This window comes from Dendrobates tinctorius, unplaced genomic scaffold, assembly GCF_039654945.1.
Source record: "Dendrobates tinctorius isolate UK_male_01 unplaced genomic scaffold, ASM3965494v1 ptg000139l, whole genome shotgun sequence".
Taxonomy (NCBI): Eukaryota; Metazoa; Chordata; class Amphibia; order Anura; family Dendrobatidae; genus Dendrobates; species Dendrobates tinctorius.
Genome location: NW_027361807.1, coordinates 11,565,398 through 11,590,792, shown reverse-complemented (window position 1 = coordinate 11,590,792; position 25,395 = coordinate 11,565,398). Strand labels below are relative to the sequence as shown.

General features: G+C 41.8%; 1 protein-coding gene across 1 annotated transcript in view; it reads right to left on the bottom strand.

Moving 5' to 3' along the window:
• The window catches only part of LOC141048955 (sodium-coupled monocarboxylate transporter 1-like), a 125,296-nt gene that overhangs the window by 80,139 nt on the left and 19,762 nt on the right, over positions 1-25,395 (bottom strand). Inside the window, exons 7-9 of the mRNA XM_073545024.1 lie at positions 24,835-24,964; positions 17,011-17,099; positions 7,549-7,658 (exon numbers count right to left, since the gene is read on the bottom strand). Coding sequence (XP_073401125.1) covers positions 7,549-7,658; positions 17,011-17,099; positions 24,835-24,964 — 329 coding nt within the window. The remainder of the gene's footprint in view (positions 1-7,548; positions 7,659-17,010; positions 17,100-24,834; positions 24,965-25,395) is intronic.

The following is a 25,395-nucleotide window of genomic DNA, read 5'->3' as shown; positions in this document are numbered from 1 at the left end:
GGGGTTAAGAACTTGTGGTCAGTTCTCAAAATGTGAATGGACAAGCAAAAACATAGAAATTGTGATAAACTTCAGTGATTAAGTAAAAATGGTTTGCCAGAAGTCTGGATTTGGACCAGAAGTTGATATCCAGCGTGTCAGGGTAAATTACAGAAGTCATGAAAAATAAGGGACAACACTGTAAATATTGAGTTTTTGCAAAAGCTTGATGTATTCGTCAATAAAGTGTAAAAACTTATGAAATGCTGATATTTATACTTCAGTGACCATAGAAACATTTGACTAAAGATCTAAGATCACTGAAGTGGCAAATTGAGAAAAATGAAATTTGTGTCAGTCTAAAAACTTTTGGCCACAGCTGTATATTGATCCCACCTCACTGCAGCTCGGCCTCTTATCTGCTTCTGATCAGACTTCATGTCAAATTGTATGAAAAAGTTTCTATGCAGGTGGAGCAGGAAATTATGACATCATCTGCAAACAACTATTACTGTACTACAAAATGTAAAAAGTTTTTGTAATGGAGGCATGATTACGCAATTTCACATAATTGTGTGGTGCTGGGCACGAAAATTACATTGAAATTAGTTCTTGTTTGAAAGTTACAGAGAAAAAAGTTAAAAAAATTCTGACAAAATGGAAAATTGGGGTGTTTTTGCCCAGCGATTTATGAGAGAGCGACTGGATTATCACTGAGAGAGTACAAGGATTGGAGATCCGAATTTGGACATGCCGGACTCTTAACTCCCATGACAATCAATTGTCCAGTGCCCCCAAACACACTAGACTGTAGGCTCAACCTGTCAATTTTGCAGGGTTTGGCCGATAATACTTTGGTATATGCGGGGCTTAACAATGGCATTGATATTATTGCCATTTTGGGCATCACATGCAATCACAATTAATTGGGTTTGTCCAAGGGTCAGTATATAATCAGTGCATTTGCAAAAGGGCAACGTGCTGAGTTCAAATCCACATATGAAACCAAAACAAAAAAAACCTGTACGGTCAAGGAAAACCTTCTTACACACTACAATAATAAATGAGTGGCAAATTCTGTTGTTATCTTCGTGAATGACCCAGTAGTGACAGATGAAATCATTACAAGAAGGATTGGCCTTGTTGATCATCATTTACACCAGGACAGTAGAGTGTAGTCTATCTGCCGCTTATCTCCCTGGATAAAGTATTCACTCCACCCCTACATATTAAAAGTAATTAAATATATTAGTATGGTCGTTTAAAGCGACTGAGACTCATTAATTCAAGTCAGTGGGCGAGAAAAGAAATATTGCACGGCACATGGGCCAGGCATGTGCCATCCGATTTTTATGCACCCATCTCATAGGAAACACGACATTTCATCAGCCGAGTACAGTATATTCACAGCCCGAGCCATCAGCATAGATAGAAAGATGTCAGTGAGATATATAATTATTGCAGCGTTTGTAGTTTATTGTACTTGTACTTAACTAAAAAATAAAGAAATAAAAGAAAAAAATAGGATAAAAACAAAGACAGCTGTTAGCTGTAATTATCCCCTTAAGGACCAAGCCACTTTGTAGGTTAATGACCAGGCCTTAATTTTAAAATCGGACCACTGTCACTTTATGTGGTAATAACTCTGGAACGCTTCAACGGATCCCGCTGATTCTGAGAATATTTTTTCGTGACATATTTTGCTTCACGTTAGTGGTAAAATTTCTTTGATATGACTTGCGTTAATTTGTGAAAAAAACGGAAATATGGTGAAAATTTTGAAAATTTTGCAATTTCCAAACTTTTAATTTTTGTACCCTTAAATCAGAGAGTGATGTCCCACAAAATAGTTAATAAATAACGTTTCCCACATGTCAACTTTACATCAGCACAATTATGGAAACATATTTTTTTTTTGTTAGGAAGTTATAAGGGTTAAAAGTTGACCAGCAATTTCTCATTTTTCCCAACAAAATTTAGAAAGCCATTTTTTTAAGGACCACCTCACATTTGAAGTGAGTTTGGGGGTTCAATATAACAGAAGATACCCAAAAGTGACACCATTCTAAAAACTGCTCCCCTCAAGGTGTTCAAAACCACATTCAAGAAGTTTAATTAACCCTTTAGGTACTTCACAAGAATTGAAGCAATGTGGAAGGAAAAAATTAACATTTAACTTTTCTTCGGAGACCATTTTTTTTTGTTTTATCAAGGGTATTAGGAGAAAATGAACCACAATATTTGTTGTGCAATTTCTCCTGAGTACATCGATACTCTATGTGTGGAGGAAGACCAATCTTTAGGCGCATGGCAGTGCTCAGAAGAGAAGGAGCATCATTTGAGATTTTGAATTTCAAATTGGCTGGAATCGAGAGCGGACGCCATGTCGTATTTGGAGAGCCCCTGATGTACCTAAACAGTGGAAACCCCCACAAGTGACCCCATTTTGGAAACTAGACCCCCCCAAGGAACTTATTTAGAAGTGTGGTGAGAGCTCTGAACCCCTAAGGGCTTCACAGAAGTTGATATCATAGAGCCGTAAAAAAAAAAAATCATATTTTTTCCACAAAAATGATCTTTTTGCCCCAAAATTTTTATTTTCATAATGGTAACAGGAGAAATAGGACCCCAAAAGTTGTTTTGCAATTTGTCCTGAGTACGCTGATACCCCATATGTGGGGGGAACCACTGTGATCGCCTTACTGCGATCTTTGGGATGCAGAATGAACAAATCCACAAAAGGTGAAGAATTGATTTTATTTTTTACGCCGTTCCTCGTGCGGTATTAGTGATTAGGCGACTTTATTGTTCAGGTTGGTACGATTACAGTGATACCAGATTTATATCCTTTTTTCATGTTTAGCTTCTGTCGCACACTAAAAGACGCTTTTTTTGAAAGAATTTTTTTTGTAAGAAATTTTTGCATCACCGTGTTTTGAGAGCTATAATTTTTCCATATTTCGGCCGACAGTCATGTGCAGGCTTGTTTTTTGCGGGACGAGCTGACGTTTCTATTGGTACAATTTTCGGGCACATAACGTTTTTTGATCGCTTTCTATTCCAATTATTGTGGCGGCAGAATGAACAAAAACCAACAATTCAGGAATTTTTTTTTCTCCGTTCCGTGTGTGGTAAAATTGGTAAGGCAGCGTTATTCTTCGGATCAGTACAATTACAGCGATACATCATTTATATCTTTATGTTTTGGCGTTTTTTACACAATAAAAACTTTTATAGAAAAAATATTTGTTTTTGCATCACTTTATTCTGAGAGCTATAAGTTTTTTATTTTTCCACTGATGGAGCTGTATGGTGGCTTGTTTTTTGCAGGAAAAGATGGCACTTTCAGTGATACTATATTTATTACCATTTCTTTTTTATTACTTTTTCCAAGCGGTATGATGATACCGCTTGGAAAAAGTATAATTTGCTACTTTTTTGTGGGTTTTTTTCATGGCGTTCACTGAAGGGGTTAACTAGGGTGAAACTTGTATAGATGGGATTTTTACGGACGCGGTGATACCAAACATGTGTATTGTTCTTGTTTATTTTAATTTTTTTTACATAAAAACGTGTATTTTTTAGGGGATTTTTAAATTATTTTTATTATTTTTTAATATTTTTTTTACATATTTCTTTTTTAATTTTTACCTTGTCCCTTTATGGGACTTTCACTTTTTTACTTTGATTGCAGGTATAATACATTGCAATGCTCCAGCATTGCAATGCATTATACCTATGGAGAAAGCTGCTGAGACCATGCTGTGACCCAGGTCATCATGGGTTAGATCGGGCCCCACGATTATATCGCGGGGAAGCCGATCTGAGGCAGAGGGAGCCACCGACCCTCTGCCTCCCCCTTGAACGCTGCGATCGCAGCAATCAGGGGGTTAACAGCCAGAGGCAGCACGGACGCTGCTCCTGTCTGTAAGTGCAGGAAGCTCAGCCACTGGAAGCACTGAGCTCCTGCATTTACCGGGCAGGAGATGCTGAAATTTCAGCATCTCCTGCTCGCTCATGCTGTGATCGGTCTGTCAGATTGACTGATCGATCGCAGCGTTCTGGGTGTGGGGACCGACTGCAAGGGTCCCTGCACCCCTTGCCATACCTCTCAGCTGTCATAGACAGCTGTCGGCACTGAACTACCACTGCGTGTTTACACCCAGTGGTAGTTCAAAGGCATGACGGGCATAGCCCATCATGATGCGGGAACTGACATCCTGCCATGACGGGCTATGCCTGTCAATGGACGTTAAGGGGTTAATAGGCTGGGAAGCTTCATGGATATTGGCCTCTTTCCAGAATAATAACATTGTCCCCCAGCTGTCTGCTTTACCTCAGCTGGGTATTAAAAATAAGGGGGACCCCATGCATTTTTTTCATTTAATTTTATATTCATTAGCTAAGTATAAGTACAGTAAACTACACACCCACTGAACTAATTATATATCTCATTGACATATTTATTACTATTATCTATTTATCATCTATCATCTATCTATATCTCTATAGAAGATTGTTTTATTAGCTCGAAAACCAGCTTGCAATGACAGACAATTACTGTATGTAAAAACTGATGTTAAAAATGCATTGCATACAGACTGCATACACATGATATATGGATGATAGGTGAGAAAAAAAAATTGCATGACACTCTCTTGACACTCTCCAACTTTTCTGGCTAAGAATCTCTGCTACTTTAAGTGCGCAAAAGTGTGCAAACGCTTTCACCAGCATCTGCATCTTCAGGATCTGCAGCTACTAGTGAATATAATAGTGGAGTAGAGCGATGTTTCTACCTCTATTACCATTCAGCTTGTGATCAAGAGACTCACTGCAGCTGATGAAATGAAGTAACTAGATTGCACCTGCTGTGAGGAAAAGACTGGAGTAGCGTGTCACGGAATGGGAGTGAGGTGAGTAGCATTTGTTTTGTTTTTTATTGTATTTTTTAAATTAGCATTCACTAACATGTGGACACTTTATACTGTGCTTGGGGAGTTGTGGGGCCATAATCGTGTGTGTAAGGACCTGTGGGGCCATCATACTGTGTGGGTGATTGTATGGGTCCATCATAATGGTGTGGGGGCTCTGGGGCAAACATTTTGTGTGGGAGGTTGTGGAGGTTTATACTGTGTGGGTATTCTTTGGGATCCATCACAATTTATGTGGGGGGGCTGTGGGGGCATCATATTCAGTTTGATTAACCCCACACTACCCTACACAGTGTGGGGAAGCTGTTGGACCACCTGTGGGGATTCATACTTTGTGGAGACATCATAATGTTTGTGGGGGGTCCTGTGAGCTATCATGCTGTAAGGGATAATACTGTGTGGAGGGTATTATACTGTGTTCATTGAAAATGTAAGGGGGTGAACAGGAATAACGTCATTGGACAGAGATATGCTCTGGGGCCAGAACTGCCGGGGCCGCCACCGCTGTTGCAGGAGGATGACTGGTCTGACGTGCCTAACTTGACTGGGCGGGGAAAGCTCGAGCGCCTGACTGAAGGGGGCATGGGGGACTTAAAAGGAATGGAGCGTGGGAACGAAAGGGACTTGGTGGGAAGGCGACTACAGAGCAGGACGAAGGTTGACTCTCTCTCCTCAACTACCGCCACTGACGCTATCCTTTCTCAGACTGTTCCCCTCTCGAGCACTCCATCCAGTGCCTTCCCATGTATAATAATAATAATAATCTTTATTTTTATATAGCGCTAACATATTCCGCAGCGCTTCACAGTTTGCACACATTATCATCACTGTCCCCGATGAGGCTCACAATCTAAATTCCCTATCAGTATGTCTTTAAAGTGTGGGAGGAAACCGGAGTACCCGGAGGAAACCCACGCAAACACGGGGAGAACATACAAACTCCTTGCAGATGTTGACCTTGGTGGGATTCGAACCCAGGACCCCAGCGCTGCAAGGCTGCAGCGCTAACCACTGAGCCACCGTGCTGCCCATAATGAAACCTGTATGAAACCTGTAATGGGTAGTGCAGCTGATTTACCAACTTTCCCTGGATGCTGTGACTCTGCACAATGCCTAGTCATACCTGCGGCCTGTACGACATCGTGCTCCCGGCAAGACGTGTCACACTTCCACAACCCACCGCAGGAACTTCACCCCAAGTTCAACGGACCCAAATTCAATGGACCCAAGTTCAACAACCCCAGGACCAACAGATTGGAATACTTCGTCACAGTCAGGAGGCAGTGCATCTTGTTCTTACGCCACAGAGCCAAGGACTTTGTTCACGGACTGCGACGCCGTCGGGAACCGTTCCAACCTTTCTACAATAAGATCTTCAAGCGATAAGTCCTTATCTTCACTTTTTACTTCTTGTTGTGTTTTCTTGTAAATTTCACTGCTTGTCTCAACACCTCCCTGCGCAGAATGTTTCCTTCAATATATATATTCGAAAATTACTTTAGTAAATTTTGTTAACCCCTTCTCTGGCTCCGGCTGTTCACTGCATCCGACGAACCTATACAAATGTAGGGGATCATACTGTGTTTGGGAAAGCTAAAACTATCACATTTTGTTGGGAACTGTTCATGCATCATACTTTGTGTGTAGGAGGTTGTGGGGACATTGTAATGTTTGGAGGACTGTGGGGATGGATATTGCACTGTGTGAGGAGGTAGGGGGACATGAGAATGTGTGTGGGAAGCTGTGGGAAAATCTATAGTGTGTGGGCGTGACTGAGGGCATAATTTAATGTGTGGCGGGCTGAGGTGTCATCTTCTGTATGGGACAAGCTGTTGATCATAGTACAAGTCTGAATAACAGAAGTAATAGGGTTCTCTACTTTTAGAAACTTTATAAAGAATAGTAAATTATATGGTGTTGATAAGCTGCTACTCATAAGAATACATGTTACGATATGTCCTATTGTAACATGTATTATCAGTAACAGCTGGTCAACAAAATTAATTCTGCTCAATATTAAGCAATAAAGTTAATATGAATATATAATAATAATTTGTTAATATTAAATCAAAGTAATTTCAGCCTATTGGGTTTGCCCTCTACAACAGGCATGGCATTTCATGTGACACCTATGGAAAATAATTCCTGTTCTCTTCCTCGTTTCACCTCTTCTCCATTAATTGCATTTAGTGATGAATATGAGGAGCGTTTTCATCAGGATATTGCAGTCACTGAAAAGTACAAGAGAAATGGAGTACAAGAGAAATACAAAAAGAAATGAAGGATAAACGTGCAATTTCTTTGTAATAAAAGAAAATCTCATTAAACTTCATGTTCTCTCCTTTTTCCCCCACTGTCCAGTCCAAATATGAACCAATCTTACATTTTCAATGTCATTTCCGTGTTCAGCATCCAAAAAGTACGAGAGATTAGTCAGTCATGTCAAAATACAAAACCTGGAGGAACAATGTAATCAAGAGAGGACACTGACCTCCACTATCACCGCATCTAACGATTTACTCTACTGTCCATTTTTACTGGTCCAGATCCACTTACAAAACAAGGTGCATTATCTCCAGACACAAACCATAAATTTACAGCAAATGTATCATATAATAAAACTTTAGAGACTCACTCATTCCTTTTGACATCCATGACAGCTTTCTATCAGAAAGATTAGTGTATGGTTTTATTAGGTCTTCTACAGTGACTGCAGCCAGCGCATTGATGCTTGATGACACTGTGCTAAAGAAAGCAACATTAACATTAAAGACCACAATAAAAGAGATCATCAGGAGTAGCTCCGTGCGGTGATACAGCGCCGTAATCTTCATTATGTGTGAGCATATTCTTATTGTTCTTTGACATACAGTCATATGTTAAAGTTTGGGCACCCCTATTAACCCCTTCACCCCCAAGGGTGGTTTGCACGTTCATGACCGGGCCAATTTTTACAATTCTGACCACTGTACCTTTATGAGGTCATAACTCTCGAACGCTTCCATGGATACCGGTGATTCTGACATTGTTTTCTCATGACATATTGTACTTCATGTTTGTGGTAACATTTCGTTCAAATAACTTGCGTTTATTTGTGAGAAAAACGGAAATTTGGCGAAAATTTTGAAAATTTCGCAATTTTCCAACTTTGAATTTTTATGCCCTTAAATCACAGAGATACGGCACACAAAAAACTTGATAACTAACATTTCCCACATGTTTACTTTACATCAGCACAATTTTGGAACCAAAATTTTTTTTTGTTAGGAAGTTATAAGGGTTAAAAGTTGACCAGCGATTTCTCATTTTTACAACACCATTTTATTTTTAGGACCACATCACATTTGAAGCCACTTTGAGGGGTCTATATGATAGAAAATACCCAAAAGTGACACCATTCTAAAAACTGCACCCCTTAAGGTGCTCAAAACCACATTCAAGAAGTTTATTAACCCTTTAGGTGCGTCACAGGAATTTTTTTGAATATTTAAAAAAAAATGAACATCTAACTTTTTTTCATAAAAAAAATACTTCAGGTTCAATTTTTTTTATTTTACCAAGGGTAACAGGAGAAATTGAACTGCAAAAGTTATTGTGCAATTTGTCCTGAGTACGCAGATACCTGATATGTGGGGGGAACGACTGTTTCGGCGCATGGCAGAGCTCAGAATGGAAGGAGCGCCGTTTGACTTTTTCAATGCAAAATTGGCTGGAATTCAGATTGGACGCCATGTCACGTTTGGAGAGTCCCTGATGTACCTAAACAGTGGAAACCCCCAACAAGTGACCCCATTTTGGAAACTAGACCCCCCAAGGAACTTATCTAGATATGTGGTGAGAACTTTGAACCCACAAGGGCTTTACAGAAGTTTATAACGTACAGCGGTACAATTAAAAAATCATATTTTTTCCACAAAAATGATCTTTTCACCCCAATTTTTATTTTCCCAAGGGTAGCAGGACCCTAAAAGTTATTGTGCAATTTGTCCTGAGTACGCTGATACCCCACATGTGGGGGTAAACCACTATTTGGGCGCATGGCAGAGCTCGGAAGGGAAGCAGCGCCATTTGACGTTTTTGGCTGGAATTGAGATCGGACACCATGTCGCGTTTGGAAAACCCCTGATGTACCAAAACAGTGGAAACCCCCCACAAATGACACCATTTTGGAAAATAGACCCCCTAAGGAACTTATCTAGATGTGTGGTGAGAACTTTGAACCCCCATGGGCTTCACAGAAGTTTATAACATAAAGCCATACAATTAAAAAATCATATTTTTTCAACAAAAATGATCTTTTCACCCTCAATTCTTATTTTTCCAAGGGTAACAGGACCCTAAAAGTTATTGTGCAATTTGTCCTGAGTACGCTGATACCCCACATGTGGGGGTAAACCACTATTTGGGCGCATGGCAGAGCTCGGAAGGGAAGCAGCGCCATTTGACGTTTTTGGCTGGAATTGAGATCGGACACCATGTCGCGTTTGGAAAACCCCTGATGTACCAAAACAGTGGAAACCCCCCACAAATGACACCATTTTGGAAACTAGACCCCCTAAGGAACTTATCTAGATGTGTGGTGAGAACTTTGAACCCCCATGGGCTTCACAGAAGTTTATAACATAAAGCCATACAATTAAAAAATCATATTTTTTCCACAAAAATGATCTTTTCACCCTCAATTCTTATTTTTCCAAGGGTAACAGGACCCTAAAAGTTATTGTGCAATTTGTCCTGAGTACGCTGATACCCCACATGTGGGGGTAAACCACTATTTGGGCGCATGGCAGAGCTCGGAAGGGAAGCAGCGCCATTTGACGTTTTTGGCTGGAATTGAGATCGGACACCATGTCGCGTTTGGAAAACTCCTGATGTACCAAAACAGTGGAACCCCCCCACAAATGACACCATTTTGGAAACTAAACCCCCTAAGGAACTTATCTAGATGTGTGGTGAGCACTTTGACCCCCCAGTGCTTCACAGAAGTTTACAACGCCCGGGCGTGAAAATAAAAAATTCGTATTTTTTCCACAAACATGATCTTTTAGTCACCATTTTTTTATTTTCCCAAGGGTACCAGGAGAAATTGGACCCCAAAAGTTGTTGTCCAATTTGTCCTGAGTATGCTGATACCCCATATGTGGGAGAAAACTACTGTATGGGCACACGTCAGGGCTCGGAAGGGAAGTAGTGACGTTTTGGAATGCAGACTTTGATGGAATGGTCTGCGGGTGTCATGTTGCCTTTGGAGAGCCCCTAATGTACCTAAACAGTGGAAACCCCCCACAAATGACACCATTTTGTAAACTAGACCCCCCAAGGAACTTATCTAGATGTGTGGTGAGCACTTTGACCCCCCCAGTGCTTCACAGAAGTTTACAACGCCCGGGCGTGAAAATAAAAAATTCGTATTTTTTCCACAAACATGATCTTTTAGTCACCATTTTTTTATTTTCCCAAGGGTACCAGGAGAAATTGGACCCCAAAAGTTGTTGTCCAATTTGTCCTGAGTACGCTGCTACCCCATATGTGGGAGAAAACTACTGTATGGGCACACGTCGGGGCTCGGAAGGGAAGTAGTGACGTTTTGGAATGCAGACTTTGATGGAATGGTCTGCGGGTGTCATGTTGCCTTTGGAGAGCCCCTAATGTACCTAAACAGTGGAAACCCCCCACAAATGACACCATTTTGTAAACTAGACCCCCTAAGGAACTTATCTATATGTGAGGTGAGCACTTTGACCCCCCAGTGCTTCACAGAAGTTTACAACGCCCGGGCGTGAAAATAAAAAATTCGTATTTTTTCCACAAACATGATCTTTTAGTCACCATTTTTTTATTTTCCCAAGGGTACCAGGAGAAATTGGACCCCAAAAGTTGTTGTCCAATTTGTCCTGAGTACGCTGACACCCCATATTTGGGAGAAAACTACTGTATGGACACACGTCGGGGCTCGGAAGGGAAGCAGTGACGTTTTGGAATGCAGACTTTGATGGAATGGTCTGCGGGTGTCATGTGCGTTTGGAGAGCCCCTGATGTACCTAAACTATTGAAACTCCCCACAAGTGACCCCATTTTGGACACTAGACCCCCCACGGAACTTATCTAGATGTGTGGTGAGCACTTTGAACCCCCAAGTGCTTCACAGAAGTTTATAACACTCGGATGTGAAAATAAAAAAATCATTTTTTTCCACAAAAATGATATTTTTGCCCCCAATTTTTTATTTTCCTAAGGGTAACAGGAGAAATTGGACCCCAAAAATTGTTTTGCAATTTGTCCTGAGTAGGCTGCTACCCTACATGTGGGGGTAAAACACTGTTTGGGCGCATAGCAGAGCTTGGAAGGGAAGGAGCACCATTTGACTTTTTCAACTCAGAATTGGCTGGAATTGAGATCAGACGCCATGTTGCATTTGGAGAGCCCCTGATGTGCCCAAACAGTGGAAACCCCCAATTCTAACTCCAACCCGAACCCCAACACGCCCCTAACCCTAGCCCTAGCCCTAGCCCTAACCCTAGCCCTAACCCTAGCCCTAACCCTAGCCCTAACCCTACCCCAACCCTACCCCAACACACCCCTAGCCCTAACCCTAGCCCTAACCCTAATGGAAAAATGGAAATAAATACATTTTTTTTATTTTATTATTTTTCCCTAACTAAGGGGGTGATAACGGGGGGTTTGATTTACTATTTATGGCGGTTTTTATGTTTGGCGGCTGTCGCACGCTAAAAGACGCTTTTTATTGTAAAAATAGTTTTTGCATCACCACATATTGAGAGCTATAATTTTTCCGTATTTTGACCCACCGAGTCATGTGAGGTCTTATTTTTTGCGGGACGATTTGACGTTTTTATTGGTACCATTTTCGGGCACGTGAAATTTTTTGATTGCTTTTTATTCCGATTTTTGGGACGCAGAATGAACAAAAACCAGCGTTTCATGAATTTCTTTTGGGGGGGGTGCGTTTACACCGTTCCGCGTGCGGTAAAATTGATAAAGCGGTTTTATTCTTCGGGTCAGTACGGTTACAGCGATACCTCATTTAGGTCGTTTTTTTATGTTTTTGTCGGTTTTATGCAATGAAAACTATTTTATATAAAAAATAATTATTTTTGCATCGCTTTATTCTGCGAGTTATAACTTTTTTATTTTTTCGCTGATGATGCTGTGTGGCGGCTTGTTTTTTGCGGGACAAGATGACGTTTTCAGCGGTATCATGGATATTTATATGCGTCTTTTTGATCGCGCGTTATTGCACTTTTTGTTTGGCGGTATGATAATAAATCATTATTTTTTGCTTCGTTTTTTATTTTTATTTTTTAAGGGGTTCGCTAAAGGGGTTAACTAATGGGACAGTTTTATAGGGCAGGTCGTTACGGACGCGGCGATACCTAATATGTGTACTTTTATTGTTTTTTTTTTTTATTATTTTCAAAAAATGAATTTATTGGGGAATATTTTTTTTTTTTTTTACTAATTTATTTGGCGATTTTTTTAAATTTATTTTTACACTTTTTTTTAATTTTTTTTTTACTTTATTACATAGTCCCAGGTGGGACATCACTGTCCTGTGACAGATCGCTGATCTGTGACATCACAGATCACTGTGACAGATCAGCAATCTGTCACAGGCAGTGCACAAGGCTTCCTCATGCCTGCGCTTTGCAGGCACTGAGGAAGCCAGCTTCCCCAGGCCCCCGAAGGCCCCCGTCGCCATCTTGGATTCCTCCTGGAGGAAAGGAGCCCCCCGCAGCAGCGCTGCACATTGCGCTGCCGTGGGGGGCTCAGGGAAGCACGGAGGGAGCCCCCTCCCTGCCGATGCTTCCCTTTAACCCCCGGTACACCGCGATCATGTTTGATCGCGGTGTGCAAGGGGTTAACGTGTCGGGGGCGGTCCGTGACCGCCCCTGACACGTAGTGCCGGGTGTCAGCTGTGATAATCAGCTGACACCCGGCCGCGATCAGCGGCGCTCACCACGTGGGCGCCGCTGATCGCGGTAGACGTACTATCCCGTCCCCGGTCATACGGGCCCGGGTACCGTGGACGGGATAGTACGTCTCATGTCAGGAAGGGGTTAATGTTAACCTTTTTTCTTTATAACAATTTTGGTTTTTGCAACAGCTATTTCAGTTTCATATATCTAATAACTGATGGACTCAGTTATATTTCTGGATTCAAATGAAGTTTATTGTACTAACAGAAAATGTGCAATCTGCATTTAAACAAAATTTGACCGGTGCAAAAGTATGGGCACCTCAACATAAAAGTGACATTAATATTTCGTAGATCCTCCTTTTGCAAAAATAACAGCCTCTAGTCGCTTCCTGTAGCTATAAATGAGTTGAACGTCACCCGGTGTGCGCTGGGCAGACTCTGTTAATTCACAGAGACGCCAAAGGGTTAAACACAAATGCTGATCATGTTGAACTCACAGGTCTCAGCGGAAAGCACGCACGGTATATGGTAACAGGACTCGGGCCCAAGGCACAGGGTCAGCGTCCCTCTAGACCTATCGTACGTGCAGCGTCGCAACGGCGGACGCCAATAGGTACTGCTGACTGCAGCGCGACAAAGGACACTGCCGCAGGATGACAATGACTGGTAGCTAGTACCGTGTATGACATGCACTGTGGCCTGTAGCTTGCCACTGACTGGCACTGACTCTAACACTAGTTCCCTATCCTCCCACGTAATATCAAAGGGAGGGGAATCTTAATGAGTCATTTGCAAGTCCATGCATCCGTCATCATTCACACAGGTAGCAACTAGAGTCTATACTAGCGCATGGCTGAGCGGCCATGCGATCCTTTTATAGCCGGGACCTTCTGGAAGCTTCCAGATCCCTGAGATGGACCAATCAGATCTGGAGAAGGACCTGGGCATGTGACTCCCGATCTCCAATGAAAGATCGTCTTGTGAGCATGCTCAGTGGAGCGACAGAGGACATAGCCTCTGGAGTGGCTTGCTGCTGAGCAGCCTGCATTGCTATTGCTGGCCCAGAGGTGGCAGCAACAGCCAGACCCACAGAGCTGGTCTGAGCAGAGCATCGGGAACGATGGGATTGCTGAGCAGGCTCTTCTGCAGTCGATGGAAAATGGGAGACCGCTGAATGCAACCTCTGGATCCCTGCTGTGCAGTTGCAGGAACCTGACGCCTAACACACTCCATTGGATAACTTGACTATATTTACATACAAGAAAGAGGGCGGCCATATCACAGGAATGAAGAAGGGCAGGAACAAGAAACAGCAGTGACGGATTCTGCGCAGCAGCAATTCTTTTTTAATGGCAAGTGACAGGTCCTGTTTAAAGAACAACCATTAGTAATACTTCTCTTATACAACCCAAATCCCAAATTCATGTTTTAGCTTCGTACCTAAAAATTTTCTCATTTGTGAAAAATTATAGACATCAGCAAGAGGTAAAATTAGTTATTTTCTATAAAATCATGGAAAGAAATTTATTAGGCCACGTTCATACATTCAGTATTTGGTCAGTATTTTATCTGTAAGTCAAAACCAGGAGTGGGACATTCAGAGGAAAAGTATAATAGAAACACATCACCGCTTCTGGATTTATCACCCACTCCTGGTTGTGACTCACAAATACTGATGTGAAATACTGACCAAATAGTGAATCTTTGAATGTGGCCTAACACCGATTTATTACACTGTGGCAGATTTTTTTTTCCAGAAATTTCTGTTCCATTTATCTGAATAGGTTGTTTCAGTGAAATTATAAAAATGTGACAGTCACTGAAATCTATGCAACAAATCTGTTGTGTGTGAATATACCTATATGCTTCCAGTTTGGCAGATCTCAATGCTATAGAGTAGGATTGTAATATTAACCCCTGAAATTCCTTTGCAATTCTACAATATCCATTACCAGATGAATGTGAATATAGCATTCCTGGACTTTTACATTCCTTGAGATTTGACTTCTATTGAGAACCCCTAGAACAATTACATTTTCCATACATAATGGAGTGCACTTTCCCTACCTGGCAATAGTGTGCAATAGTCATGTAGCCCTAGCTTATATTTTGCTGCAAAAAAGGACTGCAGTGTCTGCTTTGTATAATAAATTCCCCATTCTTTAGAAAACAATGCAATTAATTTAATTTACACTGAACATAATCCATCCAACATATAAAACCCTAGAGTAGATATACTGTATACATGATATGTTGATAATTTGGTCCCGTGATAAAATTAATTCATGGATTTTGTTAATCACCTTAACAATAATTCTTGGAATATGCCATTTGTGGCTAAATATGGAGAAATTCAAATTAATATTTTGGTTGTTACGATTTGGTTAGGAAGGAGTACTTTAGTGATGAACGAGCATGCTCAGAAAATGTATTGGTCAAGAATGCTTGGATGTTATCCGAGAATCTTGGGCGTGCTCATATATTATGTTCAAGTCCCTGCGGCTGCATGATTTATGGCTGTTAGACAGCCTGAACATTACTGTTTGATGACCTTGGTTTAAAAGATAGAGCCTCTATCCCATCTATGGTATTTTAGTGGGTGCCGTAATCTGAAGTAGAAACTAGTACAAGGATGTTTTTTTGAAGAAAAAAGATAATGGTGATTGGCTGCAAAATGGAAATGATAAATGTTGCCACTGTTCATTTTGTTCCCAATTTGTTCCTAAAAAATACCTTAATGCAGGTGGAGAGGAGTTTTTTTGTAAGAGATTTTATTACCTGTGAAATCCTTTTTGTTGTGTATGTGATTTTTTTAACCATGCTCTCAACTTTATATCAGAAAAACAATTAAATTCTTCCATGTCTGTTTTAGGCCACTTTCACACTTCAGGCTTTCGGTATCCGGCATGGTGCGGCGAAAAACCGGACTGCCGGATCCGGCGCCTGTTATGACCAGATCCGGCTTTTTCCCCTTGCTGTTTCATTGGTGCCGCATTGCGCCGGATGGCAATGTGGCGCATCCGGTTTTTTCCGGATCCGGAGAAAATAGCCGGTCCGGCATCTGGAAAAAACATTGTATGCAACGTTTTTTCCCAACACCGGACCGGTTTTTCGCACTGCGCATGCCCGGAAACCTTCTCTGCCAGGAATATATCCGGCAGAAAGAAGGATCCAGTGTCTGCATTTACGGCTGAATCCGGTAGTCCGGTTTTTCGCCGCACCATGCCGGATACCGAAAGCCTGAAGTGTGAAAGCGGCCTTAGGGAACATGTTCGCTCTGTTTTCACTGGAAAAGGATGTGCCAAATTAAATAACCATGTTTGTCATGGATCTGAGAGTAAAATCTTATTTTTTGCTGGGTTGAGAAAGGTGGATCACTTAGCTGATGGCTCACAGAGACATAGTAAATTGCTGCAGATGGAGAATAGAACTATTAGTAGATGTAATGCACTTGGGACCTTTGGGTGTAAAAGAAAAAAAATGATTTTGCAGTATTACTGTAAATAGGGTTTATACTTTGGTATATACTTTATATTTTTATGGGTTTGATTATTCCTAGATGATTTTGTGATGTTAATGTTTCTGGGTGATTTTTATAATTGAGAAACGTGTTTCTCCCATGGGGCCTTGATAAATTATGTGTTCATGCAAAACAGCATTGGACAACAGAGGTGCCATCTGCCCGACACAGCTAATTCTTGTTTCAAATAAATAAACCCATTATTTAAGTGCCGCTACATTTTTCTTTAAGTTAATTGACATTTGGGCAGCACGGTGGCTCAGTGGTTAGCACTGCAGCGCTGGAGTCCTGGGTTCAAATCCCACCAAGGACAACATCTACAAGGAGTTTGTATGTTCTCTCCGTGTTTACGTGGGTTTCCTCCCATGTTCCAAAAACATACTGGTAGGGAATTTAGATTGTGCTCCCCATTGGGGACAGCGATGATAATGTGTGCAAACTGAAAAGCGCTGCGGAATATATTAGTGCTATATAAAAAAAAAATCTACATTTTGGCTGGGAGGATTACATGGAGGTTGTGGCTGTGGTTGTCCTGAGTAGTTGTCTGCACATAAACTATGCAGTACCGGTGAGAATATAATTCTCTAGCTGTTAATAAATCAGAAGGAATATAATATTTGGAATAATGACTTGCTCACCTTAAAGTACCACTATATGCACAAGCCACAAAAAGTCCTGGCACTCCGGGATAGTCTCGAAGAATGTCAAGCACTAAATAGGGCATAAGCTGCAAGAAAAAAACAGATAGAGTGATGGTATAACAGTATACTAAAAACATGACAAGAACTTCACACCATCTTAATATATACTTACCTTGTAATGTCTTCACATCCTGTTCCATCCAAATGTGTCTGGATCCCAGAATACCAAGTGGCGGAAGTTCACCGACCGCCATATTGGGACACCCAAGTGATGGGTGTCTCAATATGGAAACTGCTGGTGGTACCAGCCTATTGTGCGGTACCACCAGCAGAACACCGTCGCACCACACACACACACACACACATACTGTATACGTCGTACGCAACCTCTTGTGCTGTACCAGCAGCGGAACACTGTCGCAAACACGCCGCCGCCGGGATCAGCCGAATGATTCACTGACCGCTGCCATTTTTGCACAGGAGGAGCGCATGCACAGATTTAATATGACCACCACTATCTGTCTGCACAAAGATGGCGGCGGTCTGATTTACTGCGCCTGCGCGAATTCCACGTAGGCGCAGTAAATCATTCGGTTGATCCCGGTGGCAAATGCGCGACATGTCTACAGGCAGAAGAAGCTGGTCATATTGAAGGGGTTTTTCCACGAATAAAAGTTCATTTTATAAATTGTCTGTGTCTGACCGTGTACGGAGTATACCACATCTCCTGGGCAGGGGAGAAAGCAAAAGACAACACTGACATTATAGCAGGGGATCACAGAGAATTCATTTTGTCAGATAAAATATTTCACTGACTGTCTTTAAACAATACTTTACCACACAAAATGAAACCTCTGCGATCTCCTGCTGTAATGTCAGTATTGTCTTTTATTTCCTCCCCTGCCCAGGAGCTGTGTTATGTTCTGTACATGGTCACACACAGACAATTTTTAAAATGAACTTTCGTTCATGGGAAAACCCCTTTAAAAAGCAAATATCAATGCCAACATGGCTCCTTCTAAAAAGTACGCCAATGACAATGAAAGGAAAGTAGCAAAGGCACAACATTGAAGACGACAACGGACAAATGAGACTAGAGATGAATTGAGAGGAGAAGACCACAGATGAGGGAGAGAGAAAGCGCTCAGGGGTGAGAGAGGCAGAGCACAGGGGGGAGACAGCTCAAACGGGACAGCACATGAGAGGAGAACACAGCACAGGAAGGAGAGAGACAGCAGACAAGGGGGATAGCACATGGAGTAGACAGGTCAAAGAAGAGAGCACAGACGGGATAAAGGTGCTGTCACACTTAGCGATGCACCAGCGATCCCGACCAGCGATATGACGCGGTCGCTAGTCGCTAGTGAGCTGCCACACAGGCAGATCTCACCAGTGACATAGCAGGGGTCGGGGGTCGCTACTTACCTGTCAGACGAGGCAATCCTGACGTCCTCTCGCCCGCGGCCACGCGTCGCTCGTCGGCGCCACAGAAAGCCCAGCAGGAAGCTGATGATGAGAAACGGCCCAGGACGTTCTCGCGCGATCAGCGATAACCAGCGTGGGAGCTGGTCGGAGGTAAGTATCAGACATAGCGATATCACTAGCAATATCGCTGCTACGTCACAAAAAACAGTGACGTTACAGCGATATTGCTAGCGATATCGCTTAGTGTGACAGGCCCTTAAGTCAGCACATGGGGAAAGAGAGAGAGGATAGGTGGGTGAGCACATGGGGGGAGAGATTCTCAACGCTGCAAAGCCTGCCTCCATCGTGACATTAGTGCCCTCCGGATCCTCCATCTAGTTTTCTTTATAAATAACATGAAATAAACCAAAAGATTTCCTATGGGAAATAGCAAATTGTTAAAATTAACAGTATGAGTCACACAAGTGTCCTACCTTAACCAGACCATAAAATATCTTTTGCAATGCTGAACCAGTGCCAAGATAAGCCTGAAGCTGAGCATTGAGTAATCACTTCAGTCATACATTAAAAGGTGAATGAAATTAATAAATGGCAGTATAATCTTTGTATTTAGGCTCTTCCTGAGTTAGGACGGACATACTAGCCATATTTTCATTGTTCATATTAGGCTATGATCACTCAAAGATTTTTGAGAAAATTATGAGTTTTTCACATTTCAAGAAACTCTTTTTGGGGGAAGTTTATGTAGAAGTTTTTCTTTCCCTAAAGTGTTTCTTGAAGCAGTTTTGAATTTGGAATGCATAAAAAACTGGTGGGAAAGAAAGGAGTTTGTATGTTCTCCCCATGTTTCCGTGGGTTTCCTCCGGGTACACCGGTTTCCTCCCACACTCCAAAGACATACTGATAGGGAATTTAGATTGTGAGCCCCATCGGGGACAGTGATTATAATGTGTGCAAACTGTAAAGCGCTGCGGAATATGTTAGCGCTATATAAAAATAAAGATTATTATTAATATTATTAAAGAACAAAAGGTAGTACTCACCAAATCCTTGAAATAAAAGTCTTTTAATTCAAATTTTAGGACTTTCTCAATGGCATGCAGGTGAGCGAAGGAGGTGTGTGGGGGAAAGAGGTGAAACCTTTTTTCACTTTTGCCCCGCACACCTCCCTCGCTCACCTGCATGCCGATGAGAAAGTACTAAAGTTTGGATTAAAGGACTTTTCCTTCAAGGATTTGGTGAGTACTGCCTTTCGTTCATTTCCACCAGTTTAAAATGCATTCAAGTCTTGGCACATGCACCATCATAATAAATCGTGAAAAGTTGCTTTATATGGTTGTAAGAGACATAAATTGGAAATTGAAGCGAGCGTGAAAAGACTGTTGCCTGTAGACTTCTAGCTTCTAATTCCTTCATTGAATTTGGAATAGTTTTTTTCCATTAACTATTTTTTATTTTTACACCCTTTTGATTTGAGTGCCTTTTTGGAACATGATATTCTTCAAAGGACTTATATGCACTTTTTATTTTTCAACGAATTTTTTTTTAAAACATCTTCAGGAAAGAAAAATCTCTCAAAAGCCTTCTCAAATGAACAACAAATTGGATTTCCTAAAGAAATGAATAGAAAAAGTCTTCAAACATTTTAACTTTTTGAGGGGAATTTTGGAACAGATACACTAAAAAAGTACTAAAAAAAACCTGAGTTAGAATGTAGCCTAAAGAATGTAATCCCTGGGACACCAGTATTCGCTGAGACTCTGTGACCCACAGGAGAAGCCTGTGAACATCTGGGCTGGTATGCCAAGCAAAGACAACTAAGTTAAAGGGAACCTGTCACTTACCAAAAAGCTATTCACCTGCAGTGGCAATCTGCAGGTAAATAGCATTTAAATTATGCTTGTCAGGTTTACTGAAAATGCTGCTACAGAGAGAAAATGAAGTTAAATTCTCCCTGCATCAGGGTCCTGCAGCGGGCTGTTACAGTCACCGCTCACTATACAGTGAATGTCCTGTTAACGCCCCAATGACTGGAAGCAAGCGGCTGAAGAAAGAATATTTCTTCATTTTTCTACCTGTCCTCTTCTTCCTTTTTCTTTTCCAATAAACCAGCTTCATGTGATTAAAACGCTATGTACATGCAGATTATCAGTATTTCTTCAGATATATAGCATTAACTATAAACTGCATTGTGACATATTACAAACATATTAGGGGATTTGATAAGTGCAAATATGTAATCCCGTATGTCACCAATTCACGGAAATGAGTGAAGGCTAAGCACCCAGATAAACACTTGTTCCTATGCAAAAAAAAAGAACAGATTTCCATAAAGAGAAATAAAAGCATCAATCTTTATTAAATTATAGCATTACATGTAGCCATGGTGGAAAAAAAATAAAAAGTGAGTCATTGAAATGGAATTGGGACATGAATACCCAATGAGGTCAAGTAGTTAATAATATAACGTATTAATGGTCACATATGGTGGGACGATTAAAGGATTATCTTATAATAAGTTCTCAAAAAATATATATAGCCCAGAAGCACTAATGAATGCATCAGTGGAATAAACAGTATAGGTAAAATGAGAAGTGAAAGCTATGTGCATCTATAGAAAGAGATACCCATCACTGGGATGATGATAAAAGTATAGTACCTACAGAGAGTCCTCCTATGGGTGTGGCTCCCACCCCAATGCCCGTTTCACACTTGCCTTCTCTATAGGTACCATCCTTTTATTATCATCCCAGTGATGAATATTTCTTGCTATAGATACACACAGCCTTCACTGCTCCTTTTACCTACACTGTTTATTCCATTGATACATTCATTAGCGCTTCTGGGCTATATATATTTTTTGAGAACAAGCCGATTATGTGACCATTAATACATTATATTATTAACTACTTAACCTCCTGTGGCATGTGTGTCCCCATTCCATTTTAGTGATTCACTTTTTATTTTTTTCTACGATGCCTACATGTAATGCTGTCATTGAAAGCACAACTCCAGCTGTTTTCTTTTATTTCACTGCAGGATTGGTGCCACTAATGTAAGTTCCCTGCTCTTAAGATTATACTCACCAGCTGCCATCTTCAGCTGTTCCCGCTCCTGCCACTGTCCCGATATGCAATCTTGTGACCGCAGCTTCTGAATGACTGCAAGTCAGAGGTAACGGTCACAAGCTCTCAGTGTAAAGGGTCTGTCACACTAAGAGATATCGCTAGCAATATCACTATAACTAGTGACGTTATAGCGATATTGCTAGCGATATCGCTGTGTCTGATACTTACCTACGACCCGCTCCTCCGCTGGTTATCGCTGATCGCGCGAGAACAGGCTGGACTGGACTGCTGTGACGACGAGTGATGCGTGGAGCCGGGTGGGAGGGCGCAGGATCGCCTGGTGTGACAGGTAAGTAGCGACCCCCGTCCCCAGCGATGTCGCTAGTGAGATCTGCCTGTGTGGCAGCTCACTATCGACCACTTAGCGATGTACCAGCGATCCTGACCGCGTCATATCGCTGGTCGGGATCGCTGGTGCATCGCTAAGTGTGACAGTACCTTAAGTCTATGAGAGCCTTATTGTCACCCACAGTGTGGGAAAGGCTAAAAGTGCAACATGAAGGGATGAGGTAAAGGAAACACAGAAACTAGGGAAAGGATGAGTGGAGACCCCTAGGCAGATCTAAGAACACCCTACCTGCCCTCCCATCCCTAAATTGGTTTCTCACCAATTGCTGAGCAGGAAACCTAAGCCCTGAATCTCCCTAGAGCTAAGCCCTGGATAGGGAGAGAGTGGGATGAGCACTGGTCAGTCCCCACTGTTAACTAAAGGCAAAAAGGTAAATATACAATTAATTTGAATGAACTTAGCTTGAGCAGACTCAGAGAGGTAACACCAAACGTCCTCAAACAGCACCAGAGGAGAGGTTAGCTGACTGCTATAGCTCCAAGCCTTCACAAGGGAAAAATGTGAATATCACCGGCGACTCTCTGCAGCAGACTGGGGATTTATAAACACCCAGGTCCAAGTGTGTCAACTAGAGCCAAAAGAGGTTGCCGCTGGGTCCAAGATTCAGGAGGATTAAGGGGCGTCTGTAATGCCAGACACAGTTCTTCTACAGCCAGAGGCAGAGTGACAGTCTGTTTCATCTGACACACCTGTGACACTTATTTTGGCCTCGTTCGGGCTCTCGTAGTCTAACATTGAGTAGTGACTTCCGGCTCACCCAGCAAACACTGCTGTTATCCCGCAGGTCACAACTAACAGAAGACCAAACAGAACAGCACCAATAAAGCAGAAAATAGCAGCTGGTAAGTATTATACTAGGCGCAGGGACCTTAGATTTGTGGCACCGCTACAGTGGTAAAATTGAAAAATTTGCAGGAGTAGCACTTTAATAAAAATTGATGTTTTTACTTCTCTCTATGGTTAGTTGTACACTTTTTCTATATATGAGCTAGGTAAATAGCATTCTATGGCAGAAAACACGTTCCCATTAAATATTGTTATTCAATTATTATCAAGTCGCTTCACTTAAAACTTTTGCTAGATTGTTAAATTTATGTTATTTATTATTGAATTATTGAATTCAGGACTGATCAATTAACCAATTATATGTGTACTAGATGGTGGCCCGATTCTAACCCATCAGGTATTCTAGAATATGGCCAGCGGGAGAACGACGTTCAAAAGATGGTCCAGGACGATCCACCACGATCGGCGATCAAACAGCGGGGGCCTGGTCACTGCTGCATGTCACTCTGAGGCTAAGTACCCATGCTGCAGAAATGCTGGGGAAATGTCCGCAACTCCCGCCACGGGAAAAACGCATGAGAATTTTCACGAGTGCATTCCAAGCGATTTGAAGCATTGACAGGTTGGTCTCACTTGTCAGGCATAGTGTTTTGACAATTGTGATCAACTTTTTACTATTGATGCTGCCTATGCAGCATCAATAGTAAAGATAGAATGTAAAAAATAATAGAAAAATAGATAAAAAAAAGGTTATTCTCACCTTCTGACGGCCCCCGATCTCCTCTCCATGCTCCCGGCATCTTCCGGTCCCAGTAATGCTTAACGAGAAGGACCGGAGATGACGTCACTCTGTCAAGAGCGCGACGTTATCAGCGCAAAGGATTACTGGGACTGGAAGATGCCTGGCGTGTGGTGAGAGGAGGGCAGTCGGAAGGTGAGTATATCACTATTTTTTATTTTAATTCTATTTTTTACAGGTTTATGGTACCCAGGGACTGGGGGAGAGTCTCTTCTCCTCCGGACCCTGGGTAACATCCGCACATTGAGCGCTGTGCCGGTCATCTCCCGGCTGCGTCGCCGCTGACCTCCGTGCGGCAGGAGATGACCCACGGCTAGCGCCGCAGATCTCCCGGCGGTGGCGTGCGTCGTTCGAATTCAGCACCAATTCGTGGCCGGACTGTGCCTGTCGCTGATTGGTTGTGGCCGGCTGGGCGCGACCAATCAGCGACGTGGGATTTCCGATACAAACAGACAAACAGACAGAATTAGATGATTATATAGTAGATGAGGTCCCACCATCTCTAAACTTTACGGATGATATTTAGGGAAAGAATGATTGTAAATTTTAAATTTCTACAACCAATTCTTTTATATTTACCAATGATGTATTGAATTTTCCTACTACCCTTTCATCAGAGAAATTGTGTGCATATGTGTGTGAGGGTAGATGGGGATAAGAATTTATCCATTAGCCAATAAAGGGTTCATGTCCACTGCAGAGCCACGTGCACAAGCCAGTATGGCAGTACACAGTGGCTCCTTAGTATGGACCCGCACCACCTGTGCATGCTATTCTGCCACCCTACTGGTGTTGTGTGACTTAATGAACCCTAGGAGGACACATTAAGTCTTATAGTATCTGATGTAACATCCATGCAAAATATAGTATAAAATTTTGTCTAAAATTTGAGACATACGACACAGTGGAAGCCCCAGGCACTGTTGAAGGGAGTCCTATTACAGCTGAGAAGAAGATTGCGAATCCTTGGAAACCCCATTGTGAATTTGATTAAAAAGCATCTGAGCTATATTTTTTGTATTAATGGTGTATAAGACATACAGTATGTCTGAAAACAATTTGCTTCATAATTTGTGTACTTAGCCCTAACACATGCCATAGAATCTACAAATATCATTTTATGTTTAGCTATTGTTCTGTACTCCTATCTGATCCTAAATAACTGGACTATAGCCTGCAAGTTAATGGACTATTCAAGTGCTTGAGCCATTTTTCATGCCTTTGTTCTTTGTGCCTAATATTTCCTTGCATCTCTTGACATGGAAGATGAGATGATTAACCATTGTCTGTGAAGAAGCCAGTTGAAAAAACCGTGACAGAAGTAATAACTATACCTGGTCAGGTCCTGAGACACGGTTTGCGCTCCATGGGTCACAATCTCTGTATACTGAAAAGAGAATGAGGCCTGAAAGCACTGCACAGGCAAGAATGACCCATAATCCTAACAGGTTAATGTACAGGGACCTAGAAGAATCAAATAAGAAAGTTTTAGTTTTAGGACAACTGCTACAGTGGAGATAAGGGAGGGGGTTAATAGTCAAGTGAAGACTTTGAACTTGAACTTCAACATAAGGAATAATAAAAATAATAATCTTTATTTATATAGCGCCAACATATTCCGCAGCGCTTTACAGTTGAACAGTTTCAAACACAACAGTCATAAGTAATAACGTTAACAATACAATAATTAAAGCGAAATAAGACGACCCTGCTCGTGGGAGCTTACAATCTACAATGAGGTGGGGGGGATACAAAGCACAGGTTTGTATTTACAATGATGCATTTACAATGTTGGTCCAGCCATCTTCAGGGGGTGGGGGATAGATGGAGATAGTGAATGGGCAACACACACACACAAGCATAAAATGACTTTGATTACTGAATGTAATAGGCCG